Raw genomic sequence first — 17,938 nt, forward strand, 5'->3', positions numbered from 1 at the left:
GTTGGTTTTGCTGATGCTGGGTATCTCTCTGACCCACATAAAGGTCGTTCCCAAACTGGTTACGTATTTACCAATGGAACACGGCGATATCTTGGAGATCAACCAAGCAAACCCTTGTGGCTACCTCCTCGAACCACTCAGAGATCATTGTTGTACATGAGGCGGTTCGTGAGTGTGTATGGTTAAGAACTATCATTGCACATATTCGAGGGATTAGTGGTTTGAGTTCTACCACTAAAGAGTCTACTTGCATTTATGAACACAATGCAGCTTGCATCGAATAGATGAAGCTAGGTTGTATTAAGGGTGATAACACAAAACACATATCGCCAAAGTTGTTCTACAATCAGCAACAACAGACCCTCCTCAAGATTCAAGTGAATCAAGTAAGGTCTGAGGAGAATGTGGCAGATTTGTTCACCAAATCACTGCCTAAGGCCACATTTGAGAAACATGTGAAAAGCATAGGAATGCGAAGACTTTCCAAGCTCACTTGATTAATGTAATGATCAGGGGGAGATGTAGACGTCAGGGGGAGTCTAACACACACATGTCATTCTCAAATGTAGAAGGTGTGTTGTGCTCTTTTCCTTCGACCAAGTTTTATTTTTGTCCCACAGGGTTTTTATTATTACTTGGCAAGGTTTTTAGTGAGGCAACAACTCATGCACCATTTTGTCTTTGACTTGGCACAAGGGGGAGTGTTAAAGGAAAAACATATTGTGTGCCTTCGTCAAAGTGATTGACGGAGAGGGAATCAAGCAATTACCGATTAACATCAATCAGCATGGATTACGAACCAATCAGTAGTTAATGTCATCATTGTAATTGTTCTTTCCATTGTAATTCTCTCCCTATATAAAGGGGTTATGAAATGAAATGAGTAGACCAATTTCCAATCTCAATTTACTTTAACATTTATATTATTTTAGCCACTTTAGAATTACGTCTGCATCAATGCTCTCTATTTTAGCTAGTTTTGAATTTATATTATTTTTTAAATGAAGATTAAATAGTTTAAATGTATTTATAAATTACATAAAATAACTTAAAAGGAATGTTTTAAATTATAGAGCCTCATCCGGCTCTCTATATTTAGGAACGAGATAGTTGAAAATTATAATAGAGAGCCACTTACAACATCTTTAGCAATGCTAGCCATTTTTAAGTCAAATTTTAGCTAAAGTAGCTAAAAAGTTATTTTAGCTAGTCACTTTAGAATTACGTCTGCATCAATGCTTTATATTTTAGCTAGTTTTGAATTTATATTATTTTTTAAATGAAGATTAAATAGTTTAAATGTATTTATAAATTACATAAAATAACTTAAAATGAATGTTTTAAATTATAGAGAGTCTCATCCCGCTCTCTATATTTAGAAGCGAGATAGCTAAAAGTTATAATAGAGAACCACTTAGGAGTCTGGTGCAGCCGCTAAAATAGATAAAAAGCTAAACATGTTCTCCAAAATAGCTAAGGAGCTAAAATAGAGAGTCTGCTAAAGATGCTCTTAGGAGTCTGATGCAGCTGCTAAAATATATAAAAAGCTAAACATGCTCTCCAAAATAGCTAATGAGCCAAAATAAAGAGTCTGCTAAAGATGCTCTTAGAATACTCAAGGAGTTTGCTTAGCCAGTTTTTAAGACTTATCATTTATTTGACTTGCGCTTTTTAAAATGCTAGGATTGTCGTCACTCCTTGTTTCAAGCCAGTTAATTACTTGGTGGCCCCTGCCTGAGCATTGGTTGAAAGTGAACACGGATGCGTCATTTAGTGTTCCAATTAGCCGGTTATGGTGGTATCTTCTATGATTCGAAAAAGAATTTCGTGGGTGCTTTTTCAGCTAGAGTGGAGGTTCCTAGTGCAGTTGATGTTGAGGTTCTGGATGTGATTGAGGCCATCCAAGTGGCATGTTTTCGTCACCAAACACATATTTGGTTGGAGACAGATTCTACGCTAGTGCTCACCTATTTTCAATCCCTAAATCTCATACCCTAGAGTCTTCGAGAACGTTGGTTAAATTGTTAACATCAAACTCGATAATTGAATTTTTATGTTTTACACATCTATAGAGAAGGCAATAGAGTAGAAGACAAGTTGGCTAATTATAGCACTTTGCATGAATGTTTAGTTTGGTAGCTTTCCCTTCCATCTTTTATTACTTCTTAGTTTGGCCATGATATTTCTTTGCATACTAGCTATAAATTCACCGAGTGGTCTTTTAGTTTAGTCAATTTGGGTTCTTACTTGGAGTTTCAGTTTATATCATTTATTTTTATTGTCATTCTCACTCTGCTGTAGTGGGAGCGGTATTGGCACAGTCCCTCGCTTAATTTCTAATGTTTGTTTACTTGGTACTTTTCATGTTTATTTGTGTTCCAAGGAGTGGTTTTAGCCTAGCCCAACACCCCCCCCCCCCCCCCCCCCCCCGCCCTTTTTATCATTAAAATTTTGAATAAGTGCGAAGAGTTTACCTTTATTTCACTTCCCTAAAAAAAATATTCGATAGGATATATCGCCATCTTGGGCGAGGAATTTAGATTTTCCTGATTTATGTTAAGGAACTAAAACATGAAAGTTTGATTATAATATGAGAAGTTAAGAACAACAACAAGGAATCAAATTGTTAGCTTGTATCGGTAAGTAAATTTATTATTATTTTGCTAAATAGAAGTAGTCGTACACTCGAGCTTATTGTCTCTGTTTACTGAAATAATACTACTTACATAAATAATAGCATAAATATACTCAGGATCTTCCACTCCATGCATTGGGAGACACTTGAGTGTTTGGGTATCAAGGTTATAAGAAACTATATGTTTATCAGCATTCACCATAAGAATCTCGTTACTCTTCCAAAATACTAAAGGAATCTCAACTTCTACCGGTCCAATAGTGAAGTATTTTGTCCATAAACCTTTAAAACAACTAGAGTCTTCATTTAGCCATAAATCGAAACATTTAGGAGCATCTCCTTCGTAGGTGATAAGAGCTATGGATTCTTTCCACACAGCAAGGCTCTTGTTAAATTCACGTGTAGTCTCCGGATGGTATATCAAATAAAATAGCTCATCACTCATATCAAATGCAAGTATGCCGTCCTTATACTGTCTAGGAGTAAGATAGCTATACGCATCCCAATAATAAATTCCCTTGAAGTACATCTCAAATGAAGGACTCCAACAGACAGTACTTACAAGTACATCTGCCTTGATCTCTCTCCAACAATTTGCCCCTAAGGTGTACACCTCTACTCTTGAAGGATGTGAAGTAAAAACATACCCTGAAGTAAACTGGACAATTCTAACAACCTTGTAAACATTAGCTTTGGAATCATAGCCAAATCCCACAGCATTTGATTCCGATTCTAATGCCTCATAATAATCATCTTCATTTTCATAATCATCCCAATTTTTTGGGGGGAGAAGAAGACAAGACTTTGGAAGATGATTGAATTCCTTGATTGAAGGGTTGCATAAAGCAACATCCTCAACGTTAACAAGACAAATAATCCCATCACAATGACCTGCAATTTTTAAACTCAACGAACATTTATCAAAAGGAAAAGGAACAATAAAGTTGTCCTTAATAACAGAAAAAAGCTCTTGATCATCACCATTATGATCGTTGCATAGGTTAAGCAATGACAGTAAAATTTGCTGCTTATCATTGTTTCCATACGTAAGGATATCAAGAATTTCATTCCTATCTGTAATGTTACCGTCCTTGAGGACAGTATGCTTGGAAAGGATGCAAGTGGAAGAGGTGAATTTGTTGTTCATGGAATAAGAAAGATTCTGAGCCACAAAACTTGGACTATTTATTAGATTGTACCATGACTTACGAATACATTTGAATCGCATCAAGGCTTTAGGAGGCAATCTCGACATGAATTGTACGACTATCTCTTCCGCCAATTTGGAAGATTGCATCATTTCGATCTCCTCCGCTCTCCTCTTTTCCTCTTTCTACTTTCTCTTTCTTTATCACAATTGTATATGATGATTTGAACTTTCACATACCATGATGATAGCTAATCCGATGCGCGCGACTACATCCAATGAAATGTATTTAGCTCACTGCAAATAGGCATAAATTGGTGGTGATTTTCTATTGAAAACGTGAGCTTTTAGTTAGTACATGTACTAATATAGGAATTAAACTTTGATAGACAATCATATAGAAGATAAACGAGACTGAAGAGAAAATTGAGGCAGAGAACCCAGTTAAGTTGAGGCTGGGAGAGAAAGGAGGAGCACATGCAACTCATCCTCTGTTATACACAATATTTAAAGTAAACATACTCTTCAATAATACACACACATAGAGACACATTACCTTTGTTATTTTGTTAATTTGTTAAGGATATACATATATTTTCCATTTCAAAAAAAAAAAAAAAGGATATACATATATTTTCATGATAGAAGCGGTTTAATACCGTAATGGGCCTTTATATTCCTCTAACATATATACTAGGGGCGGGCAGAAACCGAACCGGACGTCAAAAACCGGCCGAACCGGGCCGGAAATCCAGTTTGGGGACCGAACCGGATGAAACAGGGCTGCAAAAAAAAAAAAACCGGACCGGACCGGTCTGAAACGGTTCGGAACCGGGTTTGTAAGTAGAACCGGCCGGTAATAACCGAACCGGACCGGATATATATTATTTATTTAAATTAATATTATTTTAATTATTTTAGTATTATGTTTATATTTTTAAATGTGCTGTCGAATTGTAATTGGTTTAGGTCCAGTACAGGTACTCCCTGCTGCACCTGATTACTGTCTCAAAATTGAAAACCCTAGCAGATTCGCAAACTCCCATCAGCCTCTCATTTTCAGTTTTTCACTCTTGCAGTCTTTGGCTCTTTGCTAGCCTCCTCAGTCCTCCCGAGTCACGACGAAGTTAAAGTTATTGGTTTGTAATAACTAATAACTTTAACTTCTGTTTGGTACTTGGAACTTGATGTTGCAGCCAGTAAGTTCTTTAACTATAGTTTGTAATAACTTTAAATTTAATGTTTCGTACTTTGAAGTTTTTGTGCTGCTGGAACTTTGATTTATTGCTAGAACTTGGAAGTTGGAATTTTGATTTATGTTTGTGCTGCATGTTAGCTATTTGGTTTGTAAACAGATTGTTAGACTGTTGGAACTTTGATTTAGTTTTGGAAATTGCTTTTTGGTTATAAATGTTGAACAGCTGGAGCAGATTGTTGATATTTGAATAATTTGATAGTTGATCTGCAGGTTTAACATTAACTTAATGTTATTACTTATTTTTGTAGTTGAGAACTTGAGATGTTGATGTCATGAACAGGTTACTTGTAATGTTCATTACTTGATTTAGTGAACAGATTATGAGTGGTTTATACTTTATTTTGTTGATATTTTGATAGTAATGGTTAGTCATTTTAGGACGGTTAAATTTGTCGACTTTGGTCTAAAATATGTCAAAAAGAAAAGAAAGTCGAACATAACCGAAACCGATCCGCACCGCACCGCAAAACGGTGTAACCGAAGTAAGCGGTGTAGGTTTTTAAAATGCGGTTGCGGTTTTAAATATAGCACAACCGAATGAAGCGGTTTGGTTGCGGTTTTAGCCTAACACCGAACCGCCCCGAACCGCGCCCACCCCTAATATATACCCTTAAAGTCCTTTATATTCCACTAATATATACCCTTAAGGATTTCTGTATTTTCTACCTATTAAAGGCCTCTAAGGAAATATTGGTATATTAACACGGTAGAGTCTCTTAAAGAAAACAAACAATATAAAGATCTTAGATTATGTGTTTCTACCTAAATTTGGGGACTAGTAAATGTGATGTTTGGCGGTCATGGGTCCGGTGTGTGGAGAATATATACATTTCACATGGGAAAAATGGGAAATTGTCTATGAGTTTATAAGGATTTGAGACACTTCATCTATTGCCAATTGATTTTGGATGTGAATCCCAAATAACTTTATCATCAGAGTGGGTTATCCCACGTGTGCATGCGTCACGGCCAAAGTTGTCCACGCATACGACTTGAAAATTCACCACACGTGCCGGGGCGTGTTGAGAATATATACATCCCACATGGAAAAAACCCCAGGTTACTTTATCACGGTGCTCGGGGCTGATTTAGTACGGCAAATGGCTGCCACACATGTCAAATATAATATAATTAAGGGCATCAAGATGTAGACTATCAAATATAATATAATTAAGGGCAACAAGATGTATACTGGGTGATCCGTCTTCGCTTCTCTGATGTCTAAGTGAGTCGATGTATTAATGTTGACAGAGTGTTGGTAGATGAGTAATCAATGCTTACCATTAATGATGAGAGAGTAGTTCCCTTTTATAGACTTGAGGCTTGATTTCCATTTTGTTTTCGATATGAGACTGATGTGCATTAGTTGTGGCACATACCTTTACTGGGAAGGGATGTGCGACGAGCGAGTGAGAGTGCATCCCAGCTTGGCAGGACCTGGCCGGGATTGCCTCAGCTAGTAGCTTTACCTCTGGTGTACCGAAGGTCACTCCGGCGTAGCTGGAACGGTCATAGAACTATAGCTGATTAATCTTTTCGACAATAACATGTGCACAGTACGGTATAATTTAAACAAAAGATCAATGATTTAAATAGAGAGACTATATTTCTACAAGACTACAATCATGTAAACCAGTTGCCCTAAATTTCTCTACTTTATGCATATGATCAATGTCGAGAAAGGATCGAATCAAAGCAGAAAATGACATATTTTTCAAAAATGACAGAAGGAATGGTATCACAAATCTTATTAAGGTTGCCTCCCAGATCTCTGATGCGATTCAAGTGCGTCGGTAAGTCATGGTATTCTCTGATCAACTGTCCCAACTTTGTATCCATGCATCTCTACAATTCCATCCACAGATCACTCTCCACTTGCATCTTTTTCAAGCGTTTTGTCCTCAAGGATCCTGATACTGATGAGAAGGAACTCGTATATTCTCAATGCTTAATATTTGCAATGAGAATGATGGGTTGATGAGCATATTATAACTCATTCCGTTGCCGAGGGCATCAGTGTCCCACATTAATTCTATGGGTCTAACGAGCAGGGGACAATATATTGGGCTTGAGGTTCTAGAATCTGTAAGCATTATAGGACATTGTGATGGAATAATTTGTTTAGCACTTTCAAGTAACAGCGTTGTTTTATGCAATCCATCGATAAAGGAATTCAAGCTTAGCCATGCCTGAAAAAAGGGATCGATCAGTGTACTGTGGGATTTGGCTATGATCCAAAATTTGAAGATTACAAAGTTCATAGAGTCGTATCTTATGGAGAGGACATTTATGGTGAAGAGCGACTTGTTATTTACCCTCCGAGAGTGGAAATATACACATTGGGTACTGATTCTTGGCGAGAGATTAGTCCTGATTATTTTAGAAACTGAAACTACCATCTTTTGACCTGAATGTTTCCATGTCTACTTGAAGGGAAATTGTTATTGGTTGGGATATGAGCAACAAAAGGATTTCATCTCTTACTTTGATAGACCTGAGGAGGAAAACAATCAAGTGGTCAGTTTGTTTGATACGATCAATAAGGTATTTCACAATGTACTATTTCCGTATACTTTACATTAGTCGTTTGCACTTTGTTTCGATATGCATCTTATACTGTGGAAGGGATCTGTTGCTCTAATCTTTTTGGGTTACAGCGTATTGGTGATTGTCTCGAAACCTATGGATTATGGGTGTTGGATGACTTCAGTGTTGAGGGTTCTTGGACAAAACAATTGGCATTTGAGCCATTAGTTGGCATTGAGCCATTGAGAGGTCGTTAGAGTTTTGGAAGAGTGATATGATTCTTATGTTGCCAATGATGGACCGTATAGTCTCTTCTCTTTAAAAATAAAAAATAAAAAAATAAAAAAAATCAGGATGACAGATAATCATATAATGATTATAGAAATAAGGGAAAGTGAGCTCTTTTAATGAAGACCACTAAAATGAGGACTAGTTTAAAAACTTTCTAATAAATGGTTTGGGAGACCCACTTTTCGATTACATTATGACAAATCAAGCGTTAGATATTTATGCATTCATAATGAGTAGATCAGTTCTGAAATTTTTCTTTTAAATTACTAATAAGGTCCTATTTTTCTCATGTGGAATATATATACTTAGTTTTGCAAAATGAATGAAGAGATGATCGTGCAAATCCTTTCAAGACTACCTCCCAAGTCTCTTATGCGATTCAAATGCATACCCAAGTCATGGTATGCTCTGACAAATGGTCCTACATTTGTATCCAAGCATCTCTCCAATTCCATGGACAACAAATCCTCCACTTGCCTAGTTGCCTCCTTTTCAAAAGGTTGAATGTCCACAGGGACCTTGACAATGATGAGAAAGAACTTGTATTCTCATTGCTAACTTTGTCCAAAAAAAACTGTCCAAATTGATGGTGATGATGAGGACGTCATTCGTTCTATGGTTGAGGACATGGATATTCCACTTTCTTTTAGTCCAACTATGAGAGGGAGGTTTATGCTGTTAAAGGGCATTTTAATGGGCTCATTTGTCTATTTATCTCACTTGGGCATTTCTCACTCGAAAGGATTTGATGGTGCAAATCCTTTCAAGATTATTCAAGCTTTTTCCACAGCCAAGCCTTCTTGACACGTACGTCTCTCCTTCCCAAGATTCGATCCCAGGAAATACGACCACAACTGGTCTTGGATTTGGCTATGAGCCCAAATCTAATGATTACAGAATCATTCACATTGCATCTTACGGTGAGATAGATTTTGATACCGGACGTCTCATTGTTCTTCCTTTTAGAGTAGAAGTATACTCCCTGAGTTCAAACACCCTCAAGTAAATTTTATTGCCGCATCCTCTACCTAGCCCACAAAACCTTATCCAACCCCACTCAAAGCCAAATTAGACATACTCAATTACTCCCTCTATTTGGATCAAAGGAAATGTTCAAACCATTAAACCCACCGACGAAATATTATCAAAAAGGCCAGAGAAAACATAAATAATGTCACTAATTTCATTAATATAGAAAGAAAAATCATAAGAGAAATCAAGCACATTCACACAATTGACGAAGTGGTATTAGCTCAGTGGTTAGAACACCCACTACCTATGTACGGAGTCATGAGTTCGAGTCACCATGAGGGCAAGAGTGAAACTCTTTGATCATCTTTTAAAGAAAAGAGAAAAAAAAAAAAACACATTCACACAATTAAATACATAGCCTCTTTGACAACTTTATGTGAAAAAGTACATGTAACTTCTACATCTCAAAACCTCAAACTCTATCTAAAATTCATAAAACATAACACGTGAGTAGAAAATAATCTTATTAATAAAAGGATACGGATTAAAAAAAATTGGTCAAAAGACATGAAGGGTATAAAATTGAGGCTAAGTTAGTCCAATCATCATTCTTTCCATAATGATCAATAAGTTTTGTAAGTTCAAATTTTCATTTCCTCAAGCTGTCAAAAATAAAAATAAAATATTGTCTGAAAAGAAATTAACAACTTTTAAAGAAAGTGTGCAATGTGAGAACTTCATATAATTGGAGGGAGTAAAGACAATTTGCCGAAAGAGTAAAGTAAATGTCCTGTCCGGTTATATTTTTGCACATATGCCCCCATCGGATAATACCACGTGTACAATGTTGCTATCGCGCGCCGGTCTATGTTCCTCGCGCATTTGGTCGTCCAAGTTTGAAGGTTTCAACACCATCAAAATCTACTTGGCACTCCCTCAAAAATTTAGGGAAGAAAACAATAAAGAAAAACAATAAGAGATAAAAGAAGCATTCAGTGCCAACCCCAAATAGCTTTCTTCCACATTTTCAACGATCTCTGCCCGTCCATCTTTTCTCTGTTCCTATTCTTTGAATCCAGAACTTTATCTCACTTGGGCATTTCTTTCTGTTCTTGTTCGTTTATTTATTTATTTCTTCAAATTTTGCAGCTGTCTCAATCCAAGATGTGAAATTCTTGAGTTTCTTTTGTTGACCCAGTTCATCTTTCTTTAAAAGATGGGTTCTTGAATCATCTTTCTGAATTTCCACGCAGCTGATCTGTCATATCTTTGTTTTTCATATATCTATATAACTTATTTTTTTCTGGGATCAATTCCAAGAATTCGAGTCTGGGGGTTGAAGGAGGAGGATGATGATGATGACAATGGAGGGGATGATGGATAAAGGTGTATTGGATGATATAATAAGGAGGTTATTGGAAGGCAAAGGAGGGAAACAAGTGCAGCTTTCAGAGGCAGAGATCCGTCAACTTTGCGTCAACGCCCGCCAAATCTTCCTTTCCCAGCCTAATCTTCTTGAGGTTCGAGCCCCAATTCACATATGCGGTAAGCTCTCTAATCCTTTTTGAGTTTTTGGTATGATACTGATTTATGCAATTAGAGATCATTGCTTTTAGTGTTGGCTTGTGGATGATTTACGGAGTGGCAGTGAATAAGAATAGTGTTGGAATTGATCTGTTATGTAATATGTAATGAACATTTGGAGAAATTTCTGTGTGTTTTGACAAAAACGGAAAAGATGATGTCCACGATGAGATGAGTCTAGGTTTGAGAATTTTTCTAAATTGAGATGAGCCCAATAGTTTGAGAATCATGTGCCATTTTGTTGAATGGAAAGGCATATCTTTACAATGTGCAAAACTGTAGGTAGAAGGGCTGATTTTTTTGGTGAAATGTCTTGTCTTTGAATCTATGTGAAAGATTTACGGGCTGGATGTTCTATATGAAAACCGTCTGCGTAGAGTTGTGGTTCCAAACTTCCAATATCAAAGAAAACTTTCATCACGGTTGATGTTATAGGAATGACAAGATCTTTTTGCAGACTATAAAACGTCTGCTTTGATTATGCTTCTACTTTTAGATGCCTTTAATGTCCTATAGGGCCTTACATTTATGATAAAAGTTAGCATATTTAGTTTATCAACTCATAGACTTTATTATTCTAGAAATTACTGAAGTTTGCAAAGGCGACTTGCATGCATTGGATGACTCTTCGCTTCATTTTGATTCCTTGATCTCAGAGAATTTGTATTCTTTAGATTGCTTTTGTGGTTTTCTTACTAGTAAACAACTCATATTAAATGTCGCTTGCATGAAATGTAGGGAAGAAGTGATAGGCAGAATGCAAGCATAGACAATTCTGTCCTTATATTTCTTTCTCCCCCTGGTCTTCCTAATATTGCAGGTGTCTTACAGGTGATATACATGGACAATACCAAGACCTACTTAAAGTATTTGAACAGGGGGGTTACCCTCCCGCCGCAAACTACCTATTTCTTGGAGATTATGTGGATCGAGGCAAGCAAAGCTTGGAGACAATATGTTTGCTTCTGGCCTACAAAATAAAATATCCTGAAAAAGTCTTCCTTTTGAGAGGAAACCATGAAGATGCAAAGATTAACCGGATATATGGGTTCTATGACGAGTGTAAAAGGCGGTTCAACGTTAGGCTTTGGAAAATTTTTACTGACTGCTTTAATTGTTTGCCTGTGTCTGCACTTATTGATGGGAAGATACTTTGTATGCATGGTGGGCTCTCACCAGAGTTGGAAAACTTGGATCAAATAAAGGAACTTCCAAGGCCGACTGACATTCCAGATAATGGTCTTTTATGTGATTTGCTTTGGTCTGATCCTGATGCTAGGGTTGATGGCTGGGCAGAGAGTGATCGCGGTGTTTCCTGTACTTTTGGAGCTGATAGAGTTATTGAATTTTTAGACAAGAATGACCTTGATCTTGTTTGTCGGGGTCATCAGGTAATCCTCTTTTTATTTATGAAATTGAATTACTGTTGAAACTGGCTTTAGGGTCAGGGTATGCGTGTGCAGCCATCATAAGCTTCTGTTTTGTATTCCATATGCCTTCCAACCAATCATATCTAAAATACTTTGGACTAGTAGAAGTAATGTAGGCATGTGAACATACATACCTCTCAGGTTTTATAGTAGCTCTAGGCTTCCTTTGTCCAAATTGTTTTTTCATTTAAGTTAGTTGCAGGTGGTTGAGGACGGCTATGAATTTTTCGCGAAACGAAGATTAGTCACTATATTCTCAGCTCCAAACTACGGAGGGGAGTTTGATAATGCCGGTGCTCTAATGAGTGTTGATGAAGCTCTACTGTGTTCCTTTGAGATACTTAAATCAAGTGCTGATGAAGCCTCAAGTAGTCGTTTAAATCTTAAAAAGGTATTTGTATCGTTCATTATATTCATTTTGATAATAATATGTATGATACTATGATGATATCTATTCACGCTGGCTTATTTTTTTTTGTTCTTTGGCAGCTGCCTAAAGCTGGAAAGAACTGATCATTTGGAGATTTCTCACAGCTCCATAAGGAAACTCAACAAACTCCATCAATGGTTCGAATTCTTCTAATAGATGACCTTGCTTGATAAGGGAGAAGCTTGATCATATTAATCAACACGGGAGAAGCTTGATCCTATTGAAAGATATCTGACAAGTCAATTTCACGGAAGTTTTTATGAAATGTGTACATCAGAACTGCATGTGCTTGTGCAGGGAAGTGGTTTTTAGTTTTGGCTTCTTTTGGTCAATATTTGCTAATTAGAATTTGAGGGTACAGATTGAGAATGGTTTGCGTTGGTTAATGTTCGGCATGTGTATATTTAGTTTCATGATAGCATTTTACAGGGAAGTCCTTCACTAATTTTTTTGATAGCTTTTTTCTTTTTCTTTTTTCCCCACGTATTTTATATCATGGATATGTTTAAGATGACGGTCTCGACTATCTTACAGAAAAGTGAATGATTGTAGCCCTAAATCCTTTAATTGTAAGTAGTAACCATTTTTCACTATAAACTGCAAGGTAAATACTCATTCTCATTCAATGGCCACCAAATGAAAGAATCTTGGAAATTTATGTTAGGGTCAAAAGTGCATACGAGAATCCATGTGGCAGCGGGAAAACTGATCCTCAACAAAAGAAAACAGAGAGAAACAAGAAGGGAGCAACAGATAACCAAGTCAGTGGACTCAGTACTGCATGCTCGCCTTCGGGAGAGGTCCAATAGGGAGGGACTGAGGGAGTTCAAATTAGAGTATTAGGGCCGCGTTTGTTAGGGGGGATTGTGTTACCCCGGCTTAATTTTTTTTAGAGTCCTCCACTCTTCAAGCCAGGTTATGCTATAGAGTGCCTTAACCCATGCTTGATGCCAGCGAGATTAAATATAGAACCAACCTGCAAAACCACCAACCAGCAAAACCTTCAACACCAGCAAAGCTCCACAATCCTCGACTACGGCTCCCAATACACCCACCTCATCGCTCACCACATCCAATCCCTCTCCGTCTTCTACCTCACCATCTTCAGCACCAGCCCCCTCAAGCCCATCACCGATCTCAATCCCAGCGTCGTCATCCTCCCCGAGAGCCCCACTCCATCCACACCGAGGTTCACCTTCAACCATCATTTCCTTTGACTTTCCGTCGTAGTGTGCAGTTCTCAAATTGCCGAAGTTATGACAGCCATGGGAGATCGGAGCCAGCCATGTCTGACTAGGAGCACCACATGGAAAGCCATCCACGGCAGCCCAGCCAGAGCCCGCCATCAACCTCCCACTCCGGACTGAATCCACTTCGCGAACCCGTATCTGGGTCGTTTTGTAGATTTCGATTTGTGGATGTTGAATTGGCTAAAGTTGACGATTAGGGGGTCTGGGTCGTTGAAATTTGTTGGGTTTGAATGGCAGCTTTTGTGGGTTGAGGTTGAATTGCAGGTTGAGAATGATGAGAGAACGACGAACGGAAGGGAAGAGTAGATCGAGTGAGAGGGGCTTCTACAATCCCATGGTTTTTGGTGGGTTTGTAGTAGACGGTGTCGGGGTGGTTTTTGGGACTGTGGAGTCTCATTAAAAAGAGTCCCCTTGCTGCCAAACATGGGATAACTGGGATTGAACTAGATAAGAATGTCCAATCCAGTCCAATCCCGTGTAACAAACACCACCTAGATGTAATGTAGATCACCAGACTAATAAAGGTAGTTGGAAACTGTTTTCATTTGGAAACATAATTTTAATTTGGATTTGGATTTGGATTTGGATAATTCCAAATTTGATATATTTAAAAATCAAGTAATTGAAATATGTGTATTCCCAACACTGTTGTTTGGATTAATCCAAAGATTTTAAGTTGGTTATTTGGATCACCCAAGCATTCTTACTAATCATGGAGGATGAGAGTGAGAGAGAGAGAGAGAGAGAGAGAGAGAGAGAGAGAGAGATCTAAATTTGTGTTTGGTCGAGATATGTGCAGAGGATAAGGATTTGAAATACCTACAGTGGAATAGTTATTTTTATTTGGAAAGGGGTGGAATAGTTATTTGAGATACTCATAATTACTGATCTAAAATCTCAGGGTGGATTTATCCAAAAATCAAATTTCCACAAAAAAGTTAGGGTTAATTAGATATAAGTACACATTTGAATGTTTTTTTAGCCATAAAGCCGCCAACTAATTTTTTCCCTCATAAGGCCACTAGATTAAAAATGGTGTTATATTTTGGATATAAAAATCAACATATTTACACAAATGCCACTAAAGTAAAAGTCAACAATCATTCTCTCTCTCTCTCCTATTCGGCAAGGTCTCCGGTCAATTCCGGCCAACTTCCGGCGGGTCTCCGGCCGACCTCTGGCGAACTCTGGCTACCACAAAAGCTACTGTCACTAACACCAAAAGCTACTGTGATAAGATTTCTGGCAACTTTCGGCAAGGTCGTAAAAGCTACTGTCACTAGCAACAAAAGCTACGCTTGTGAGATTTCCGAAGATGTCACAAAAGCTACTATCACCAGCAACAAAAGTTACGCTGGTGAGATTTCCGACGAGGTCACAAAAGCTACTGTCACCAGCAATAAAAGTTATTGTCACTAGCAACAAAAACTACTCTGGTGAGATTTCCGGGAACCTCCGGTGAGGCAATAAAAACTACTGTCACCAACACCAAAAGTTATTGTTACCAACAAAACCTATGCTCTCCAAAACTAAAAGCTAATATCCTCACCAACAAAAGCTACTGTCACAAACATCAAAAGCTACTCTAACCAGCAATAGACGATACTGTCACAAACACTAGAAAGCTACTTTCACCAGTAACAAAAGTTACTCTCACCGTCACCAAAAGTTACTCTCATCAACACCAAAAGCTATAACGTACCAAGCAAAACAAAAACTACTACCACGCAGAACTATTCTCAGAGACTAACAAAGCTATGGAAATGTAAAGAATACAATCAAAATCAAAATTAAAATGTTACTACCATCGGGAAAATAGAAAAGCTACTAACATCAACTTAAAACGATACAAACGTAGGCATAGAAAGCTACTATTGCTATGTTGAAAAGTCATTATAGCAATTGTGGAGAGTTATTGACTTAAAATTAATCAAAATAGAAACAGAAAAGCTACCAACATTAGCTTGAAAGATACTAACATAGGTGTTCTCGTTATGTTGAAGGCTTTTGCTGTTTTATAAAGCAAATAGGTAGATCTATGCATTTTAGAATGAGTTAGTGACTAGCTAACCCACAATACAAGTAGGAAAGTCAATAAACTACATAGAATTTTTCATTAATAAATTTCTATAAGAACTAAGGCATATGAATCATGCTATCCGCTGTTATTAAAATCATGTATGACGCAAATGGACCACTAGGAAAACATGTGGTTCTGGAGCAACTACCAATTGCAACTTTGAGATTTTCTATGTTTTCTAAAAACCAAGAAATAGCCTCACCGATTCAACACCTTCTCCCAATAACCTATACAGATTTCAAACCAAAAATCTCATCAGATCGATCAATCTCACCATGCAAATCAAACAATTTTGAACTTTCCAATACATGATCCGATTTCAAATTACAGAACAGAAAAAAGTATATAGGATAATCCATTTCTGAAGTACCATGAATCAATTCGCATCATTCAAATGATAAAAACACTATGAATCGAGTGTAGAATTAGCTCAAACCATAGTCTCTAACTTTAATTCAATTTCAACAAAATATCAAAAGGATTGAGCATAGATTACACTGTAGCTTACCAGAGCATCTCGCGCTTTAGGTATTTTTGCTCGTCTTTAATGTCGATGAACTCGTTCTGGCGCTGAAGCTTCTTGAGGCGGCTGTAGAGATTAAAGTTCGAGTCAGTGAAGGCTGGGTCTTATCTGAGAGACGACAGTGATACCAGTGGCTCCATTGACACCGAATTGAGATTTGAATTTGAGAGAGAGAGAGAGAGAGAGAGAGAGAGAGAGAGAATCTGCGTCAAAGATCGGGTCGATGAGGGCTAGGTCCGATCTAAGAGACGGCAGTGAGGCCAGTGGTAGCAGGAACAGGAGGCGGAGACCAAGATGTGAAGATCTGTGATCGAGGAGAGAGAGAGAGAGAGAGAGAGTGACCACAGATCGATGCAAGGCTGATGGACCTTGGGTTTATTAGGTAGAAGGGTAAAACTGGCAAGGATGAAATAATTTGTGAATGCAGGTGACCTTATTTGTGCAAGAAAATTTAGGTGGCCTTATTACTAATATAATTCTCAAAATGACACTTATATGTAATTCCAAGGCCGGTCCTGAGGTTCTTGATGCCCATAGCGAAATTTTTTTTTTTTTTGGTGTCCAGGGCTGGTTTGGAGCAAAAAATGATGATTCCGAGATTAATTTGGCTCCGTAAAGTTACGAATTAACAAGTTTTTAGAATAATTATTAGAACCACAAAAACAAGAAATATAACTTCTACTATTCATAATTTCAAAATTGAAGAACACCCAATACCTATTTTGAATTTTGATATATACTTCAACCTGCATCATGTAATGTCAAAAAATTGTCTAATCACCTTAGAAGAACTAAAAAAATAGAGTGGAGAAAGATTGGGAGATGAAAAACATACAGGAGAAAGACTAGAGGGACAAATGATGAAAATGAATTGAGGGAATGAATAACCATTGAAATCCCAAATTTAAAGAGAAATTCGTTTGATTTCAATATTTTGGAGAGTGAGAGACTCTATTATAATGGTGCTTGACTTTTTACAGTTCTCGATGATTTGAATAGTAGAAGAATGAGAAGAGGAAAACACGCAATTATTCCATCTAAAATTCTGAAATAAATTTTTTTTTTTATTCTGCAGCATATATTATTGAAAATTATATGTGTGTGTGTGTGTGTGTGTGTGTGTGTGTGTGTGTGTGTGTGTATATGTGTGGTGCCCCACCTTCCCTTGGGACCTGGGCTGTCGCCAAGGCTACCCTTGGGCAAGGTCGGGCCTGTGTAATTCTCTAAAAAAGTTGTCCAAACAAAAATATTTGGATTTTGAGATTTCAAATCCAAATCCAAATCCCCCCTCCCAAATACCCATATCCAAACAGGCCTTTATCTTATTTAGGCAGTTGTTAAGTTAAGCTACAATGTACAAAGTATGGGTGAAATATGAAATAATTAATTGAAGAGAGAATTTCCATTAATTGAAATCTTCTTCATGAGAGAGAGAGAGAGAGAGAGAGAGAGAGAGAGTAATACCTAAATTTGTGTTTGGTCGAGAAATGTGCAGAGGATAAGGATTTGAAATACCTATGGTGGAGTAGTTATTTTAAATACTCATAATTATTGATCCAAAATCTCAAGGTGGATTTATCCAAAATTCAAATTTACACAAAAAAGTTATCCAAACAAAATGATTTGGATTTTGAGATTTCAAATCCAAATCCCCCCTCCCAAATACCTATATCCAAACAGGCCTGTTAGGCCGTTGTTAAGTTAAGCTACAATGTACAAAGTATGGGTGACATATGAAATCATTAATTGAAATCTTCTTTGTGAGAATGTGAGTGTCAATCCGTTAATAAAATCATGTAGATAACATCATCA

The 17,938-nt window shown here is 37.4% G+C and overlaps 2 protein-coding genes across 3 annotated transcripts; one reads left to right on the forward strand and one right to left on the reverse strand.

The window, feature by feature from the left end:
* Positions 1–2,663: 2,663 nt before the first annotated feature.
* Positions 2,664–3,935, reverse strand: LOC112193996 (F-box/kelch-repeat protein At3g06240). Its single transcript, XM_024334262.1, has one exon. The coding sequence runs from the start codon at positions 3,933–3,935 to the stop codon at positions 2,664–2,666; it is 1,272 nt and encodes a 423-aa protein (XP_024190030.1).
* A 5,831-nt stretch (positions 3,936–9,766) lies between these two features.
* LOC112192255 (serine/threonine-protein phosphatase PP1) lies at positions 9,767–12,740 on the forward strand. 2 transcript variants are annotated; one of them, XM_024331909.2, is made up of 4 exons: positions 9,767–10,374; positions 11,245–11,804; positions 12,046–12,234; positions 12,333–12,740. In XM_024331909.2, the coding sequence occupies exons 1-4, from the start codon at positions 10,179–10,181 to the stop codon at positions 12,354–12,356; spliced, it is 969 nt and encodes a 322-aa protein (XP_024187677.1). In that variant the 5' UTR covers positions 9,767–10,178; the 3' UTR covers positions 12,357–12,740. The 2 variants fall into 2 exon arrangements, with proteins under 2 accessions (XP_024187677.1, XP_024187678.1); XM_024331910.2 differs by having other exon boundaries at positions 10,238–10,374; positions 11,234–11,804.
* Positions 12,741–17,938: the final 5,198 nt, after the last annotated feature.

The sequence above is a fragment of the Rosa chinensis genome, chromosome 3 (genome assembly GCF_002994745.2).
Source record: "Rosa chinensis cultivar Old Blush chromosome 3, RchiOBHm-V2, whole genome shotgun sequence".
Lineage (NCBI taxonomy): Eukaryota > Viridiplantae > Streptophyta > Magnoliopsida > Rosales > Rosaceae > Rosa > Rosa chinensis.

Excerpts from the sequence above, each read along its gene's own strand:
- LOC112193996 (XM_024334262.1), bottom strand. The coding sequence starts at position 3,935 with ATGATGCAATCTTCCAAATTGGCGGAAGAGATAGTCGTACAATTCATG.
- LOC112192255 (XM_024331909.2), top strand. The coding sequence starts at position 10,179 with ATGATGATGATGACAATGGAGGGGATGATGGATAAAGGTGTATTGGAT. Across the intron at positions 10,375-11,244 it reads AGCCCCAATTCACATATGCG|GTGATATACATGGACAATAC; the intron begins GTAAGCTCTCTA and ends GGTGTCTTACAG. Across the intron at positions 11,805-12,045 it reads TTGTTTGTCGGGGTCATCAG|GTGGTTGAGGACGGCTATGA; the intron begins GTAATCCTCTTT and ends AGTTAGTTGCAG.